This window comes from Uloborus diversus, chromosome 2, assembly GCF_026930045.1.
Source record: "Uloborus diversus isolate 005 chromosome 2, Udiv.v.3.1, whole genome shotgun sequence".
NCBI classification, from domain to species: Eukaryota; Metazoa; Arthropoda; class Arachnida; order Araneae; family Uloboridae; genus Uloborus; species Uloborus diversus.
Genome location: NC_072732.1, coordinates 219,252,761 through 219,273,238, shown reverse-complemented (window position 1 = coordinate 219,273,238; position 20,478 = coordinate 219,252,761). Strand labels below are relative to the sequence as shown.

The following is a 20,478-nucleotide window of genomic DNA, read 5'->3' as shown; positions in this document are numbered from 1 at the left end:
GTCACAAGCAAAAACTACTAAAGGAAGTTTGTTTTTTTTGCAGGAAACATGAATTTTGTTTCAGTACAGTATCACAGCTGTAGCCTTCAAGTAAAAGATCCAGCTGGTTTGAAAAAAACAAATTCCTGTAGCAAAACTTGAAAATAAATAGACTTTTTGGTAAAAAAAGACAAATTGAAAAATAGTTTCAAAGAAAGTAAACAAGTTACTGTTGCTTTAATGAAAAAAAAATCTTTTCAAAGAACATTTGTTCAAACAAAGGTTTGAAACCTGAAAACTCAAAATAAAGAAAAAAAACACCTTTGTAGTTTTTATTGGATTAATTAATCTACAGTAAATTTTGTATTCTTTAACTTAAATGTGTGTGTGTGGTTTTTTTTTTTTAACCTTTTTTAAAAGGAAAACAACCAAATTAAAATGTAATCAAGTAATCAATAGTACCTGCTACATAAAAACATTCAATTATAATTAAATCACTGTCATGTTTTTCTAAGTGTCCTATTTAATGCTTTTAAGTTATGAAGAATTTTGCAATACAGCTTCAAATTTAAAAAAAAAAAAAAAATGAGAATCCCCCCCCCCTCCCCACCCTTTTTTAGCAATTAGTATACCATTTATAGCAATCGATAAATTATGGAAGTCATTATTTTATTTAGAAGAATAATTGATCGCTTTCACAGTCATCAGTTTTCCTTTTCCATACTTATTCTATTTTAAAAGCTCTTTTTTGTTTCTTTCTTCTTTTATCAGTTTTACACCATAACACCTAACTGTAATTATTTTCAGTCAATAATATAATACATATCATGAAAAAAAAGGTCAAATACCTGAACACTTCAACGAACGAGCTAACTCAGAAGCCATGACCTGAATGATGAGTCCAACTCGCAGGCGCAGCATTTCCATAAACAGCTGTGGTTCTGTTCTTATAAACATTGCTAAATACACCAAAAGTTCCTGTTAAAAGTAATGAAATTAAGGATTTTTTTAAATGTTGTTTGCATTTTAAATTCTGAATTGCAAACCATTCAACTAGGGTTACCACATACAGTCCAAACCCGACTTACGTGAGGGATGAGTTCCAAGACTCCTTGCGTAAGTCAAAATTTCGCGTTGTGGAAAAGTGTTGTGTAGTATGATTTTTTTTATTAACATACCCAATCATTTTAGACATTCAAACATGTTTTAAACTGTTTTTGACCATTTGTTAACTATATATTACCGTTTCTTACATAAAGAGCTGAATTTTTATCGTATTTTTTTTAAAGTTGTATTATTCAACATAAAATACTGTTACGATGCACAAAATCAGTGATCAATGGGTGAGATATATAAAAATAAAACAGTATGGAACGTACAGTATGCAGTAATAATAAAGCAGTGTACTGCAATAGTACTATACAGTAGATACAATAAATTACATTTATAACTTAAAAATAGAAGATGATGATTTATCCCGTACAATCTGATCGTCATTCTAATATATTTTTAAATACAGTAGCTTCGCAATTGTTTTAATTACATTTACATCTATGGTAATACCCCTCTGGGACCTCCTGAACTTATACAGATTGCCTTCTCTTGACTTTTAACTATACGTATGAAAGATTCACCCACTCTACCTAATTGTCGTGCTACCTTCGACCCACTTTCTAGTTGCTCAAGCTAATCAAAAATCTTTACCTTTTCCTAAATTTTCGCAAACTTTTGGTTTTTGTTTCCGTCTTCAAACTTTACATGAAACAGCGTGCCTAAGTGCCACAATATCTCATCACCTTTCATATTTAGAATAAATAAATGAAAAATGAGGAGTGGAGATACATACGAGTACACACTAACAATGCTATGTTTGTAGTGCAGTTTGTGGGAACTTGCACAGTCAGTGATACTGAAAGGATGAAAGTACATTCATGAATTAGTGTTTACTAGTCAATAACAAAACCGAAGCTTAGCATCACAATTCTTTTCCAAATAATTTTGAGTTGAGAGCGAAAAATTAGCTTTAGCTGTAAACTTCGTTGCTCCAGAAAAACTCTCGTTATAGCCATTTCGTGTAAGTCAGATCGCATTGTAGCGGGAGTCGACTGTAAAGAGTCTGACACATTTAGTTTAACAATCAAGCTAGAGTACTGGAACATGTAAAGATTAATGCAGTGAAATTTTACTGTAACAAAAGCCTTCTAAAACCATAACAGTTTCCAACTCAAATGACATGGAGTAAACTACTTTTCATCTTAATGATAATTGGTAACGGTTGTAAAATTATATTTCCCCCCCACTGGAAATGTTGGAATTTGACGTTTCTTCCTGCTTTATTTTCAGCCGAAACCAAATGAGCAAGTTCGTACTGTAACGCTTAAGAATAGTAGATGCCAAATGAAAAATTTGCTGATATTACGCTTTACCATCCCACAGCAATATGATTTAAGATGTGTAGCTATAATTTTTTAACACAGTATTTAACTAAAGCATGACATGAAAAGGTAAATAGTATTGCCTCTTGATATGATGATAACATCTCTTTACATCGACAATTGTAATGAATACCCTAAATATTGTTATTGTGAGGTTTTACTACATTATCTAATTTTAAGCATTTGATCCAGTACAAATAATCCAAACTTAAATTCTACTATGCAGACAGTTTCATACCACTACAGTACAAATAATTTTAGAGGCCTTGCATGCAGCTTTTTCAAGCCTACTTGGAGGCTCTTCTTCAGTCCATGAGCTCTTGTAAAAGGAACGGAGCAAATCTTTGCAACAAGTTCTTATGAGTAAATAGCTTTTGTACTGAAGAGGCGATTCAAAATCATTTTTTCTGCATAATATCAAAACAGATTATGAAATCACTTCCGATGGATGTGGGCACAAATAGTACTTACTTGCGTGAGCATTGCAGTACTTTGATCACTGCCATGAGCAGTGTGAATGATGGCAATCAAATCTTTGGAAGGAATGGGCCTACAAGAAAGATGAAAAGGTTAATTATTATAGATAAATGGGTGCAAGAAACCAAACTAGAAATATAAGATTCTTATGAGAAACTAGCATTCCCGTACCCGGCATTGGTCGTGTAATGGAATGTGCTGGGGTTCACAGTGCTTTGTGCACCTAGTTTCGAAAATCTCCTGTAATAATTACTTATTACCTATAATTTTTTCTAAGTTTTGGAGGATCCCGGAGCCCCTGGACTCCTTATATATATGCCCTTGTCCTTAACCGATCTTTAACTGTTATTAACGATCCTTTTTAAGTATTGATTATCGTTGCAAACACAGGCTATCAACATTTTTTTGTTATACCTATGTTTAAGCAAGAATTTCTTTGTATACAACATTTTTAGTTTTTTTTCTGGTGCTAAAATTATTAAGCTGCTTGATGAACTGACTTAGAAGCAAGCTACATAAAATTGGCCGTGTGAAAAAAAAAGTCTTCTCTTAAATTGACCCCTGCTACTTTTAATGTCTGTCCTTGTGACTTATTAACGGTTATTGCAAAGCAAACTTTTACAGGAAACTGCACTCTTCTAAATTCAAAAGAATAATCTGCCTATGATGATGTTCTTAAAATCTTCGTTTCTAGCTTTGAAAAAATGAAAGCAAAAGACAAAAACATTATTATTTGACTTGAGAAAAGCTTCGAAGAGTCACGGGAGAACAAAAACAATATCAAATTTAAAATTCGCTATCGACCGAAAGTTGAGATGAAGTACTTAATAATGATTTGAATGGAGGAAAACTTCTGAAAATAAGGGATTTAAATTTCAATGACAGGTTTTAATTTCACATATATTAAGGGGTTTTAATTAATTTCTCCCGAAAAAATTGATATTTCAAAAAATCCTTTCTTAGTGGATACTTTCATAATCATGTGGACATGCCTGCCGAATTTCAAGTCTGAGGCTTCAGCGTTTTTGGCTGTGCGTTGATATATATATATATATGTTATCTCAGGACATTGATTTTTATATATTAAGATTATTGAAATAAAAACCAATGATTTTAAAAGTTTTGATTTTTTAAAAATTAGTTATTAGTAATATAAGGAAAAAAAAGTTGAGAAAAGGTTTACTTTCATTAAGGGCTGTCCATAAATGACGTCACACTTTTTTTTCACCTTTTCTTAACCTGCCCCTCCCCTTTACCATGTAGTGTCATACTTCACTATACCCCTTTATCACACATCATGCTATTTTCATTAACCTTTTCTTTTAAAATTATTCTTTAAACATCACATTTCTTGTTACACCCTCCCTCTCCCATGTCACAATTTCACGAACCCCCTCCCCTCTTCAAAGGGTGACATCATTTGTGGGCTGCTCCTTAGAACTTTAAAGAGTTGATTTTTATGAGAAAAAGAAATTATATTAGCCATAAATACCAAAAATGTTGCATAAACAGACGTTTATGCTATTAGTACTCATGTAAAAGTGCAGGGTTTTTTTTTTTTTTTTGATAAAAACGGATATGAAGAAGCCTCTGGATTGGCCATTCAAAAGTATGGAGCATGCTAAGGGTGTTTACAATTAGGCAAAATAAATAACAAAAAGTATCCTGGTTAATCATATTTTTAATCTAACATTCAAGTTGCTGATGTATTTTTTACCCATTGAAATGATTAATCGAAATTTCAAAAAAATAAAACAAAAAATGAATAAATGTTTACTAGCCTGGTAATGGTTTCTTCATGAGTTGAAGGCATACCAATAGTTACTTGTTTCTGCCGAACAAGAAGGTCAGTGACAGCCTAAAAATTAATGCAAAAAAACTATTACAGCAAAAATTAATTTCTTTAATATAGGAAACAGCATGCCTCAATATTAATACTTGTGATTTTAAAACCATCTGTATTCATGTGAACTGAAAAAAAAAAACTTTTGTTTCAGCTGTTAAAAAAAAAAAAGGATTTTTTATTTTATGTCAAAAATGACCCATTTAAACTATGTTTAATACTGAATAGTATTTAACAATTTCTGCCAATGTGATTCCAAATGGAGTCACTGAATCTGCAAAAGAAATTCCAATTGGGAAATATTCTTCAAACCCCACTCATAATATTCTACAGGTACTACTAGAGTTCTTTCTTCTGAGTAAAATGATTGATGAATAAAAAAATTGTAAGTGAATCCAAAATTGTTAAAATATTACAGATTTGTTTTGGTTATAATGGTGCCTCTTTGCATGGTAAAAATGCTCAACATACAACAGCAAAATTGTGTGCTTGAATGTGATTATTCATTAACTTCTTTTTTCTTTAATACACAAAACAGTATTTTTAGATAATTTTCCGAATGCAAGTTATCTGCTTTAATTTTTGATAATTTGCGTTATACTTTCTTTAACTATTCATAATGCTAATATTTTTTTCTGAAAGGAACCTCAATCAAGTTTTATTTATTTTTATTGCTACAATGCACTATTACAGAAAAAAGGGTTTATCATTATTGCATGGAAATTAATGAACAGAGTTTTTAATATATATTTTTATACTGGGCATAGAATATGGTAGAAATATTTTGACAGCACATGTTATCAACTGTTGGGCTTTCTGTTATCCAACTTACTTTTGCCAAGTCTTCCACTTTTTTGCCCAACATTCCAGCAATGTGTCGAACCAGAGCCCATTTTTTCTCGTGGCAAGCCTGAAACATATTCAAAATTACTTTTGATATTAGCTACTCAATAAATCAACCCTGCTGAAATTTTTAAAAAATGACCTGTCTCATTCATTATAAATTAAATCTCATTGGGTAATTCATCTGTCCAATAAAAGTTTAATTGAAAAGAAGAAATCTATAATTACATGAAGTATTTAAACAAATGTACTTATTGATTTACAGATGAACTATTTTGCAAGGTTGTCATTGACAGGTAATAGCATGTAAAATACATGAAGGTGAAATGTAGGACAAAAATCATTCAAGCTCATGCACCCTATGGAGCCCTTTTTTTTTCTTATATGTACAAGGTTACAAGGATGTATAAGCTCATGGGGCAAAGGCTGATTGAGACTAAGCTTCAACTCTTATTTTGCCTTTAAGGATATAAGATGTGTAGTTTTAATTAAACCTCATATTATGTTCAACAGCAATGTCCATGTATAACTTTGTACATTAAACAGAGCCGGATTTTGGGGAGGGCAGGCGGGGCTACTGCCCCTGGGCCTCCACAACAAAGGGGCCCCCACAATACACTTTTTACAAAATATCCTAACTTTCACGGGTCAAAAAAATCGAAAATGTCGGATATATACATATATATATATCAAAATATTCGGATATATATCAAAGTATCAGATATTTTCAAAAATATGATGATCTTTTTGAACCCTGATTAGGGGCCTCCACACTTCCAAATCCAGCCCTGACATTAAAAAGCAGAAAAAAGAAAAGAAAAAAAATTACCTTTTCATAGAGGTCTTTTAAGAGATCCTTTATTGTAACCACGTCTTGATCACCTCCAAGGCCTGTGTCCCAATTTACACCTCTAGATGCATGAAATAAGAAAATATATTTATTAACATATATACCAAAAAATATCAAGATAAATTAACACAAACATTATTTACATTAATTTGTGTTTATATATATATATATATATATATAACATAATAATAATAATAATTACTACATCATGAACTTTTTTTTTTAATAATTGAGGTGGTAACATGAGAAAGATAGTAACAATTTTTTTGTTTTTTTCACATAAAAAACATTCAAAGCCTCAAGCCAATGGTATGGAATAAACAGCAAGCTGTTTGGCAAAATGGTTTAGTTTCTATGAGCAATAGAAGGTGGCACTGCATTTTTTTTTTTTTTTTTTTTTTTGTTTCCTCTGTTAATTTTACTTTTTGTGATTTACTGTCTTTCCCATATCAGACCTTCAATTTTTCATCTAGTTTATAAGTTACAGATTATTAACTCTATTCAAACAGAGTACATAAAGAACATGAAAAAAAATATTATGTAATATCTACAGAAAATAACAATAATATCTCATCTCTCTGAGATGATAAGAGCTGATGGGATGTAAAAAAAACTTTAAGGTCAAAAATATTAGAGCAAAGATAGGCATTGTGACAACGTCCTTTCCAGTTGGGGCTGTCCATAAATGGCCTCAAACTATTTTTCACCATTGTTAACCCGCTCTTCCCTCTTTTGTGACAAAATGTCACACTTCCCCTCATCATCATCCCTCCCCTTGTCTTACGTCACACTAGTTTTCATTAACATTCCCTTATGAAAAAGGCATGATGTCACACATCTTATTACCTCTCCCTTCCCCTTATCACAAACCGTAACTTTTATGGACCCTCCTTTCCACCTCAAAACGTGACATTATTTGTGGACAGCCCCTTAAAAGCCAAGTACTCAGTGACGCAGCTTTCTAAGAAGCTGAAAAACTCTTAAGTCTAATGAAGTAGATGTAGGGAAAAAACATCAAATTAACAGCAATATGTCACTGGGTTTGCTTTAAAAAACGAAATTTTTCATTCGAAAGTGTAGGTAAACCTGTATAATATTCAAAAGAAATTTTAAACACAATTGTGGGTTTTAAATTGAGGTGGTTACTGGGGGGGGGGGGGGATCGGATATGTCATTGAGTGTCGCTTCAATTTAATTAAAAATCCGAGACCATTTGTTTCCACTTAGTATGGTTTTTTTTTTCTACGAATCTATTTTCTTTTGAGATTTTTGACGTTTGTCTACGGTAGAAGAAACGCTAGGGGAAGCCCTGCAAGGAAGTATAAAGTGCAGAACCTCATGTCATCCAACAGAATTTTTCATATAACTTGAGTTTTCAGTAAGAGAGTTTTCATCCTGAGTGGTGTGAACCCCAATTACCTCAGATTTTCAAGTCACTACTGTATTAAGAATTTTTAAAAGCAAAAACATTCTTGAACGTTCAGTTACTGGTCAGATTACTCTAATATTGTGGAAAATCTCCATAAAAATCCTCGATTATACCTGTGCGCAAGAGGGCGCTTTTCGATATGCAAATTTTCCACCTGTTGGTTCAATTTAGTTAGATGTCTTTCTGTTCATGTATCGTGGATTCGTGGCATTCGATAGCTTGATTTTTGTTGATGTTGGTCGTCTCGTGGCAGTTCGAATAGCAAGGGCAATTTGGAAGCCCTTTCGTATGTAGAATCCAAATAAAGTTAATTTAGTTTTTAGATAGTTGCCTTAACATTTTCTTTATGGTGCATCGGCCGCAAGGTACGCATAACCATTTGATAGTTAGAATTCGTCGAGTAGTGATATGTTATATTGACATCGTTGTTGTTTCATACCATTGGATATAGTAACTGAAGAAATTTGGGTGAGTTATTTGTTTTCAATTTGTATGTCAATTAATATGGATGCTGAAAAGATAAAAAATAAGCGTAAAGCGCTTAAATGCAGTGCCACTAAGTTCGTTAAAAGTTTAGACGTCACTTTAGTAAATGAAACTAATGTGCGTAATTTAGAAGTATTATACAATCAATTAATTGATAAAATTGACTGTCTTAAAGTGGCTGATAATGAGCTTCTTAATGTAATCAAAGCAAAAGATATCGAAAAAGAGGTACAACAATGTGAAGACTTCATGGAAAATTTAATTTTCTATAAATGTCAAATTACTCAAAGAATAGCAGCTCTAACACCTCCGGCTGTACCTCCTACTATTAACCCCGCTAATTTATCCAATTCAACATTGGAAACTAGTGGTCTAGTACATCAAGAAACTAGGTCGTCGATTAAATTGCGAAAACTAACTGTTAATAAATTCTACGGTGACCACAGGTATTGGCTAGAATTCATTAGTCAGTTTGAAAATGCAATAGATAAAAATAGCGGCTTATCTAAAATTGAGAAGCTTATTTACCTTAAGAATTTAGTAGGTGGTGCTGCAGCTAAAGCAATTTCCGGATTTGCATTAACAGAAAGTAATTATGATGCAGCCTTGGAACTTTTAAAATATAGATTCGGACAAAAGAATTTGCTCATTAATGCGCATTTAGGATCGCTTTTGAGCATGACTCCCATAAAAAATACAAGTGATACGAACAGTTTGAGAAAATTATACGATAAAGCTGAAACTGAAATCAGGAATTTAGAAAGCTTGGGAATAAATTCAGAATCTTACGGTAATCTCTTAGCACCGATAATTTTGAAAGTATTGCCCTCTGAATTAACTCTCGAATTTAGTAGAAAGAATAAAAGTGATAATTGGGATTTGAAAGCTCTTCTCGAGTTCTTAGGTGAAGAAATACAAAGTCGCGAAAGAGCTCAATCTTTTCATTCTCCCATAAAAGAAAAACAAAATTCGACCCATCCGCTCCAAGAACGCAATCGAGGCGCTTCCGGGTCAAAATCTTTTACCAGAGATACTTTTCGAAAACAGAAAAGTAACAATTCTTCAGCGGCTGAACTCTTAGTCAATCATACAGTTGCTAGTTCAAAATGTGTGTTTTGTGGTTCGAACTTGCATGATTCAGTTTCGTGTGACTCGGTAAGCATAGAAATGAAACGGGATTATTTGAAAAGAAATAGACTTTGCTTTTTTTGCTTTTCAAATAGACACTCAATTTCTTCTTGTCCAAAGCTTAAGAAAGAAAAAGGTTGTTCGTTTTGCGGTTTGAAATCGCACCCCAAAGCACTTTGTTATCGGTTTTATCAGAATTCGGATAAAACAACTTTCACCCCACTCCAAGAAGAATCTGATGATAATGTTACTAACGTTTCTTCTTGTCAAACTGAAAACAAATCGCAAAGGGTTTTATTGCAAACCGCATCGGTCGTTGCTCGTTATAATAATCAATATAGAAATTGTCGTTTGTTAGCCGACACAGCGGCTCAAAGAAGTTTTGTAGATAGGAAATTTTCAAGATAGTTGAAACTTCCCATTATTCGAAAAGAAAATCTAACAGTTTATTCCTTCGGAGATAAGTCTCATATTGAAAAAACGTTTAATGTAGTTAAAATAAGATTGGAAAATAAAGAAGATCCGAATTCGTATTTGGAAATCGAGGCGTTAGAAACAGAAAAAATATCCGCGGCACATATTCCTCCGCCTGCAGTAGATATTTCCATTTATAGCAAGCATTTGAAAGGTTTGAAATTAGCTGATACTTCGAATAAGGGCGCTAGTGTTTCAGTTTTAATCGGTGCTGATAACTATTATGACGTCATGACAGGTAGAATTAAACGTATTAATCGAAAACTTGTAGCTGCTGAGTCGCTCTATGGATGGTGTTTAATTGGAATATCAGGCTCTTCAAATAGAAATTCAGGTGATTCTTTCCCCATGAAAGTAATGGTTGAGGAAAACATTTCAAAACAATTAGAGACATTTTGGCAACTAGAAAATCTTGGAATCTAATCAGCTAGCGATGATGTAAGTTGTAATGATAACAAAATTTTACGAGAATTCGAAGATAGTATTCGCTTCCAAGATGGTAGATATGTAGTTAAACTCCCTTGGAAGGATAATTTTAAAGAATCGTTTGAAAACAATTACGAAGTGGCATATGAAAGATTTTCAAAATTGTGCTACAGGTTTCAAAATGATCATTCTTTGTATGCCGAGTATAGGAAGGTTGTAAATAATTACATAGAGCAAAACATTGTAGAGCGTGTTCCTGAATCAAGTGTAGCAGATAGTCCAGAATTCTATTTGCCCCATAGGGCAGTAATTCGAGATGATAGGGTGTCTAGTAAGCTGAGAGTTGTTTTCGATGCGTCTTCGCATAAAAAGGGCAAGTTTTCGTTAAATGATAGTTTGCATATTGGACCTAATCTGTATCCTAATTTGTTTGAACTTTTGTTATCATTTCGAAAGCATCCAATTGCGTTCACAGTTGATGTTAAACAGGCATTTTTGAATGTTACAATTGACGAGTCGGATAAAAATGTAACAAGGTTCTTCTGGACTGAAAATCCATATTCCTTTTCAGACTCTTTAGAAGTTCTAAGGTTCAATCGTGTTCTCTTCGGAATAAATAGTTCCCCCTTTCTCTTATGTGCTACTATTAAACACCATTTAAAGAAGTATTCTTCTATTTTTCCACAAACTCATGAACTGTTAAACAAATTTTGTTACGTCGATGACATCATAGGAGGTCAAAATACTCTTGCATCGGCATACGCAACTAGTTTAGAATGCGTCCAGATCTTTAGAGAAGCAAATATGCCCTTGCACAAGTGGGCTACTAATTCTGCTGAATTGCGAAAACTTTGGGAGAAGAACGGGTTTTCTACTGAAACGTCATCAAACCCAATTGGTCAAAACATGATAAACTATAAAGTATTAGGCATTTCCTGGGACGCTGACAGAGATTTATTTTATTTTAACGTAGAAAATCTGATATCCCTTGTATCGAAAGGAATTGATACAAAAAGATTCCTGTTGCAAGTTGCTGGTCGAATTTTTGATCCTATAGGATTTGTAGCTCCTTACGTAATTCGTTTGAAGATTCTCATTCAACGCGTCTGGGAAATGGGTCTTCTTTGGGACCAGAAAATGCCCCAAGTTATCAAAAAACCTTTCAGACAATGGTGTCTTTAACTGAAGGACTTAAGTTTAGTTGAAATCCCTCGCTTTTATCATTTCACGGACTCTTACACAGTTGATGTGCAACTGCATTCCTTTTTGGATGCATCTAAAAGGGCCTACGGAACTGTAATATATTTTCGAGTCATTAAGACTGACGGGACTATAACGACTAGTTTTATCACTTCCAAGAGCAGGGTTGCCCCGTTAAAGACTCTTTCTTTGCCGAGATTGGAATTGATGGGAGCACTGCTTTCTGCCAGGTTGTGTGCTAAAGTCTCTAAAGCTTTAAAATTTGAGAAGTCCTGCTTTTTTCATACGGATTCCTCTATAGTTTACCATTGGATTAGAGGGGAACCGTCCTGTTACAAACCTTTCGTCAAAAATAGGATAGAGGAGATTCAAAGACTGACTGAACCCCCCGAAATGGAATTTTTGTCCTGGGAGGGACAATCCAAGCGATATTGTAAGCAGAGGAATATCTGTTCAGGAATTGAAAGATAGTCAACTTTGGTGGCACGGACCACCCTGGCTTAGCCAAACAGAGCAGTTTTGGCCAAAAATAGAGGCCCAAAACGTCAGCAATCATGACCTAGAACTAAAGAGTAAATTCAAAGAAGTTTCGCAAAATGAAGTAATCCTCGAAAATCGCGAAAAGCTCATAAACATTAATAAATTTAGCAGTTATCTCAAACTATTGCGAGTAGCTGCCTTTGTATTTCGATTTATACACAACGCAAGAAATACGTCGAAAAATAAAGGTGCTCTCGAAACAGATGAGCTTAAATTGTCTGAAGAATACTGGATTAAAGAAACCCAAAAAGAAGCTTATTGGTTAGAAATAGTCGATTTAGAAAGATCTCAAAAAGTTAGCAATGGTTCAAAAATTCGTTCTCTAGTACCTTTCTTAGATCCCAGGAATATTTTGCGAATAAAAGGGAGATTAGATGAATCAGAATTTTCTCTAGACGAGAAACAACCCATCCTTTTGCCAAAAAACTCTAAATTTTCGGAATTATTAATCTTACATGAGCATACTAAGAACTTTCATATTGGAGCAACAGCTACTCTAGTAATGCTTATAAGAAGGTCTTGGATAGCGAAGGGGAGACAACTCGTAAGAAAGTAATTAGAAAATGCTTTATTTGTAGAAAATACAAATCCAAACCAGCAAACGAAATAACAGCGCAACTTCCGAAAGACAGAATTGTAGAGAATCCACCTTTCGAAATTTGTGGCCTTGATTTTGCAGTAGCTATTCTTTACAAATGTGATAAGGAAGTTAAAAAGGCTTATTTTGCAATTTTCACCTGTGCTGTAACTAGAGGAATTCACTTAGAACTAGTGTCCTCCATGTCTACAAAGCATTTCTTACTAGCCTTTAGAAGATTCATTTCCAGGCGAGGTAGCTGCAGCGTTGTTTATTCGGATAACGCAAAATCATTCAAAGCCGCAAATAAAGATCTAATGTACTTCTATAACATTCTACAAGATTCGGAATTTAAAGATTTTATATCTTCACGTGGCATTAATTGGAAGTTTATCGTAGAAAAGGCGCCCTGGTGGGGCGGATTTTACGAACGTCTCGTAAAATCAGTGAAAGATCCACTCAGAAAAGTTCTCGGAAAAGCTCTTCTCACGTTTGAAGAACTTTCAACTGTTTTGACTGAAATCGAATACGTCGTTAATTCGAGACCTTTAACATACGTTACTGATAATTTTTCTGAGCCCAAGCCATTAACTCCTCTTGACTTTTTGCAATATGGAAGGAAAAATCACGACTATCCATTTAATTTTGCTGAGTTAGTTAATAGAGTGTCAACTAGAGAGTCCTTATTAAAAAGAAAGCAGTATCAAACGACACTTTTGAAACATTTTTGGGTTAAATGGAAAGAACTATATCTACTTAATTTGAAAACAGTTCACCATTTCAAATCGCCTAACGTTCACAAAGAAGTAAAGATGAATGATGTAGTGCTCGTCGAAGGAACTTCAAAATCTAAACTACTATGGGACTTGGGAATCGTTCAAGAAACTTTTCAAGGTAGAGATGGACATAACAGAGCTTGTGTCGTCAAAACCAAAAAGGGGCTTTTCAGAAAACCTGTGCAGCTGATATATCCCCTTGAACTTTGTGAATGAACTGGTTTCACGTATCCTTTTTATGATTAATTAGTCGAAAAGTTTATTGAAAATAATTTGTTTTAAACCCTTTTTTTTTCCTTCAAAATTTTGAAGTATTTGTAATGTTGGACTTTGATTAACTTCTTAAAATAATTTGCTTAAATATTTCATTAATTTTGGAAAAAAAAAACCTCTTGTTTATAGTAAAATTAACTTTGTTAACTTAAGTTTAAAATTGTAAATATGTTTGAACATAAAATTCAAAAATAGAAATTACATTTTATATAAGTTTGTAACCATATAGTTTATGGTATTTTAATCTTTATATTTAGCAACCTATAGTTATTGCATTCGTTATTGTTTACTGAGGAGAAGAATTTCCTTATGTATTTGCCTTTGTTATAGTTCTTTTTATAGGTTCTATTGATGAACTCTTCGAGTTCATGGTGGGGAGCTGTGGAAAATCTCCATAAAAATCCTCGATTATACCTGTGCGCAAGAGGGCGCTTTTCGATATGCAAATTTTCCACCTGTTGGTTCAATTTAGTTAGATGTCTTTCTGTTCATGTATCGTGGATTCGTGGCATTCGATAGCTTGATTTTTGTTGATGTTGGTCGTCTCGTGGCAGTTCGAATAGTAAGGGCAATTTGGAAGCCCTTTTGTATGTAGAATCCAAATAAAGTTAATTTAGTTTTTAGATAGTTGCCTTAACATTTTCTTTAAATATTTAACAGTAAAAAAAAATATTTTCAATTTTCTGCAAGCGTATTTGAATTTTGAGAGGCTATTTTGTAGGATTTATGACAAGTTAAGAAGAATGTTAAATAACACTAATTTTAAATTATTCAAATATTTATCAAGCATTTTAATAGATTTGATACAATTACCATACACCAACGTAAACTTATGAAAGAATACATTCATCAGTTTAAGCATGAGAAACTGCATTCTTAAAGGCAGGTTACTTACAAATTTCTGGAAATGACAGCATAAAAGAAAAGCATTTTTAGATTTAAGATTAATGATTTCAAGCTATATGAAACGTGCAAATGCTATAGTTGAAAAACATCTGCAAGGTACAAAATTAAAATCAAAATTAACGACTGCAGTAAAAAAAATATGCACACAGTAAGTTTAGCACACATTTTTATGATGCTTAATCATTTATTATGATTAAAAGAGTGTGAGGTATATGATTCTATCATATTTTATGTGAAACAAATAGACAAAAGCATTTTTAATATGAGTTTTAAAAAGATGACTGATAAAATTGAATGAGATAAATTACTTAAGAAAAAAAAAGGTTTTCAAATATGAAATTCAATGAAATGCAAAAACATCTAAAAGATCCATAGCAAACACCAATTTTGAAATTCAGAAAATTCTTTTCAGCAAAAAATGGAGAAAAGTGGGGAGAGGATTTTCAACAACCAATTACATTTCATAAACACTATATCATGACATCATAACACCGCATGGATTGAAAAAGAAGTGCAATTAAGCCTGTGGATTCTGAAGCAAGAAAAAAAAATGAGCTAAGATCGAAAAAAACAAAGAAAAGTCAAGGAAGGTAAATTTAAAAATGGTAAAAAAACAGCAAAAGTTAAAAAATATGGAAAAAAATTTCATCATGAAAAAAACAAAAATTTAAAAAAAAAATAAATAATACAAAAAGTCATTACTACACCAAAAAGGAAACATTTGAAAGAAAAAAATCTGCAATAAGTAGGATATAATTAATGGAGTTGTTTCCTTCAGTCAAAAGTACTACTTTTAGTCACTGAAATTGATAGAATAAGCAAAAATAATAATAATAAAAAAATAACATGGACCCAGAAAATACTTTCATTTTCCCAACAGTTATTTTTTAATTAATTTTTTTAAATGCCCGACAAGGCGTGACCTTTATGACTTCACAAATGATGCACTTTGCCGCATCTTTCAACCGCAATTCCACGTTATGATAATCAAGAACCAAATTAAATATTGTGCTCTATGCTAGTTATCAACCCTATCGTTGCCAATGTGAGTAAAGATGCGAATTAAATGCTCTGTGAATGTTAACACTGAATGGCATTTCATCATTTGTGATGTCATTGGCAGAAGCGTAAACGATAAAAGCGCACTGATTAAAGTAATTTTTTTAAAATATTAAACTTAAATAAATTATTTTAAAAATGGCCAGATCCTTATGTTTTTAAGCATGCTCTTTCAGAAAAAAATACTTTTAAAATTTTGGAAACAGCCCCCCATTCTGCATAGAAAAATTTATCTGCAGCATAAATTTAAATTCCCTATTTGATGCTAAAAGTTTTTTTGAAGCAATTTTCATGATCATCATGAGGTTCATCTCCACCAAAGCAAGAAGGAGCACCTCCACCACCAACCTGTTTCCGACCAAGTAGTGCAGGATATCTCCTTGCTCTTCCAGGGACTCTGTCTCCTTGAACATGATGACCAGGTCCTGGTCGTTGACGTTGTCGAACTGGCGATCGGACACGGTTCGGATCCTGGTCCCAGAAGTCCAGTTCTCTTCCTCTTCCGGCTCCGCGGAAGGGGAAGGGGTCCGACCCGCGGATTCCGTGGGAGAAGAGTAAGGAGATTCGGACCTGGCATAGGGGGCTTCCAGGCCTGGGGAGACAGGGGGTGGACTGTGGATCTTGTCGTAGCGCTCGCGGAGGTTCACCAGGTCTGAAATGTGGTAAGAAAATGAGGTAAGAGCTGTAAACAATCTTTACTAATAATTAAGCTGAAAGTTTGTCTGGATTGTTGCATTGTTAAAATAATACTCACGCATTGTGAGTGTAATTGTGCCAAAAGTTGCAAGAAAGAATCGATTATGTAAAACAACAAAAGCCTTTATTGAGGCAAAAATGTTATGTAAATAAAACATTAAAAACATTTGTTAGAATAGAAAAATGAACTGGGCCATTGGGTATTTAGACTATTGCACTAACAAAAATAGCAGGAAAAATATTTAAATATTGCACTATATCATACCCTACATTTACTGCCTAATACTAATCTTGTTTACAACCTTGAGAAAAAACTTTCAAGTAGTGAGCAAAAATGACTAGATGAAATTCAAATCTTATATTACCAACGTGGAGAAATTCAACTTAGCATCTTATAACTTGGAGCAGTGGCGCCGACTCCATGGGGCTTGAGGGGGCCCGAGCCCCCTCAAAAATATTTTTGAGGGGGCAGAGCCCCCCCAATAAATCAAGAAAATTATAAGTTACATTATGCTTTCTAAACTCATAAATTTATCTTTTATTTTCCTTGTTTGAAGATAGTTTACCTTGTAAAATATATTCAGTAATGAGTTAAAACAAATAATTATTACGGTTGTGTAAGCAGGTTAACTGAAAACGAGTGGTGCGAATGATGATAGTGTTACAGTGCTGCGAGTACTGTAAAAATTTGCCCCATTGCGCGAACTTACGGCAGGGTGGCGACAGATCAGGGAAATTAGGGAGATCAGGGAAAAGTCAGGGAACTTTATTAATCAGGGAGAAATCAGGGAATTTCGAAAAAATAACAAAAAATCAGGGAAAATTGATTTTATGAAGAAAAAAAAATTTTTTTTTTCACTTTACAAAATTAAATACTCTAATTCCCTACGCATTTTCCACCAATTATCTGTTCAAAAAAAAAAGGTAAAATTAATGAGGTGTATTTATACACTACCGCATATTTGTGCATCTTTTTTCCTCAACATCAAAGTATTGAATCGTACTTATTAACCACAGGATGAACTTCCTAAGATTGCTTCTATGTCTGTTAGGTAGTTTATTTTACCTAGCTTGAAATTTCCTTTTACGCTTTCAATGCTACGTAAAATAAACAACCGTACTGGCAAAGAGGAAGCCTTCATTAATGCCTTAGCTCCTTTGCCTTTTTTCATTGTTTCGAAGTAATTAAGTACTGTAACGATTTCAAGAAGAAATCTTTGGTTTTTGAATTAATACTATAAAAGCTTAAACTTCTTCGCATTTTTTATTTAATTGCTAAAATTAAACTTTCAATTAAAAAAAACTTTGTTTTTTGCCGTTATACTATTTGTTGTCACCACAGATCGTCAGGGTTTTCTTTTCTTCAGACTTAAGTAATTCTTTAATTTTATAACCAAGTTGTATTCTTCTTTTATATATTTTGAAATTAACTAATTGCTTTTTTTTTCCTTGTATTTCAAAGTTGTTTGTTACAAAAGCAATCTAAGATTTTTTTCGTTACATACTTAAATCATTTGAAATAGAGTTAACTTGTGTACTTAAGTAAATATCTTTATTTTTTATTGTTAAAATGCTGTATTCATTCATTAAAACCTATGTTCTTGATTGGAGAAAAGCTCCCTATGAATGGATGTCAAATGGTTTCATCTGTTTTGCATAAATATGTCAATTAGTTATATAAGAATACTATTACTTGTTATTCTTGCAACAATTATTATACTGTTTAAAAACTTAGTTCAAAATAATTTCAATTACTTTTTAGTTCTGTCATAAGGACACATATGATTTTAAAAGTCATTTTAATAGCTTCTAAAAATTCTTATGCTAAGTGGTTTCTGGAAGTGAAGTATTTTTTTTTTTAAATTTTCTGTAATCTTTCCATGTGTAAAAATTTAATATACTGTTTTGTAGGTCCCCCCCCCCCCCCAAAAAAATGTCTTTTTTTTAAACCATTTATTAAAAAGGTAGCATCTTTTTAAAATATAGCTTTAGTTCAACAAGTTTACACAACTTAAAACGTTTAAAATACTGCATTTTACACAAACATACAACGGACTTCAAGTAGCGCAAAGAAAGAAAACTATTATCATTGGTAACGTAAATCAGGGAAATTTGGTGAACTTAATCAGGGAAAAGTCAGGGAACTTTTTTTCACAGTTCCTGTCGCCACCCTGTACGGGTCAAGTCTGTTGCCGGTGGGCAGCGCTGCGGCGCGCTCACCTAAGTGTTGCTGATCTGGAAAAATATATATGAGTGTTTGATTTGTATATAAAATGGGAGGCGTGATAGTTTTGAATACTTTTGGGAATCGTGTTTAAAAGAAAACCTTCACAAAATGATGATCCTTCCCTTCCTCGGAATCGACGTGTACCAAAGAAGTATGAAAACAATGAAAGCAGCTTACCGCACACTTTCAAAATCCCAAAGGAAAACATTTGAATCGCGCTACTTATGCGAAATAGCTATAACACGATTTTTTCTCCAGTATTCAGACCTAACGCGAATTCCTCACCGCAACACGAAAATTCTCGGAAGGGAATCGTGGTGTGTTCGTATCAGCTTTGTTATTGGCTACTAAAAATTTTTTTTTCATGAATGGATCTTTATCCTTTTAGCATCGCTGAGAGTAGAAGTTCCCTTTTCATTTTAAATGCGAAAGTTAATGAAATATAATGACACCTAAGAGCACTCTGTTTCATCTAAAGTTTGTGAAGATAAAAAGAGAAAGTTTCATGACAATTAAAGAAAAGCTAGAGCTTCTTGAAAAGCTGATGGTCAACTAAAAAATGCGTTGAAGGTAGCACGAGAATTAGGTATGAGTGATTCTTCCGTACATACAATTACAAGTCAAGAAAAGGAAATCCGTAAAAATTCACCGAGTAGTGTCTTGCAAAAATTTATGAAAATGGAAACTGCTCATGTATTGTGTACGAATATCATTAATTGATCGAATGTACAGTACAACTAAAGATGCATTTGCTTTTTCTTACTATATACTGTGTCTACCGTATACCGGTTTATTTTTTCTTTCTTTCCCATTAATCATTGATTTTGTACATCGTAGCAGTATTTTATGTTGAATAAAACGTTTTTTTAAATACAAGTAAACATTCAGTTCTTTATGTAAGAGACAGTAATGTACAGTTAGTTAAGAGATGGTTTTTAACAGTTTGAGGGGGTGTTTACAAGTGTCTAAAATAATTGGGTACGTTTATAAAAAATTTTACACATGCCCTTTTCCACAACGCGAAAATTCGACCTACGCGAGAGGTCTTGGAATGCATCCCTCGCGTAAGACGGAAGTTGACTGTACTACAAGGCAATATACATTGAGGTTTGTAAAATGGTGCAATTCTGCATTATTGGGCGATTTACATCAACTGGACGCACACAGGTCATTGCAGTTGAACAAGAGTGCTTGCTTTTATTAAACAGAGGTGAAAGAGAAGAGAACATTTTGAAAAATCAACTGAGTTTTTCAAAAATGACCTAGACATTGAGAGACTGCGTTTACACTTGAATATGTTAGCCGATATCACTAATGTAAAAACAACTGGTCTTAAAAAGCATGTGTAAATTAAATTTCCTTTTTACAAAAATACTGTGTGTGTTTGTATTTATTTCTTCCGTTTTTCGAAGCCAAAAAATATGTGTCGGGCTTGTCGAGTTTTCGAGGTTCTAATGTTGATTATATGATTTTAAAAAAGCTTTAAAACTCACTATTTTTCATCTCAAATTTAGAAAATTTCCTGCGGCATGCCCCCTTTCCCCCGATATTTTTTAAGTCGGCGTCTCTGGCAGTACCCTTCAATGAAAGTCAAGCGCCCTACCTTTTCCATGCCTAGCTACGGCACTGCATGACTCCCCATAAAATAGAACAAAAAAATGTCTCTTACTAAGACAAGTGACATGATCTAGTTGAACCAGAAAAATTTGTATACCAATTTTTGGATTGTTTTACTTTGAAAACGCCATGCCACATACTGTTTGTTTTTTAAATTATACACACCAGAAAATATGTAAATTGGCATTTTCAAGGCACAACAATCGACCTTTATTTGGGGGGGGGACCTCCATGGGA

General features: G+C 33.3%; 1 protein-coding gene across 1 annotated transcript in view; it reads right to left on the bottom strand.

Moving 5' to 3' along the window:
* The window catches only part of LOC129216276 (probable phosphorylase b kinase regulatory subunit alpha), a 72,228-nt gene that overhangs the window by 6,789 nt on the left and 44,961 nt on the right, over positions 1-20,478 (bottom strand). Inside the window, exons 20-25 of the mRNA XM_054850482.1 lie at positions 16,050-16,353; positions 6,407-6,488; positions 5,567-5,644; positions 4,673-4,749; positions 2,886-2,964; positions 828-957 (exon numbers count right to left, since the gene is read on the bottom strand). Of these exons, the coding sequence (XP_054706457.1) occupies positions 828-957; positions 2,886-2,964; positions 4,673-4,749; positions 5,567-5,644; positions 6,407-6,488; positions 16,050-16,353 (750 nt within the window). The remainder of the gene's footprint in view (positions 1-827; positions 958-2,885; positions 2,965-4,672; positions 4,750-5,566; positions 5,645-6,406; positions 6,489-16,049; positions 16,354-20,478) is intronic.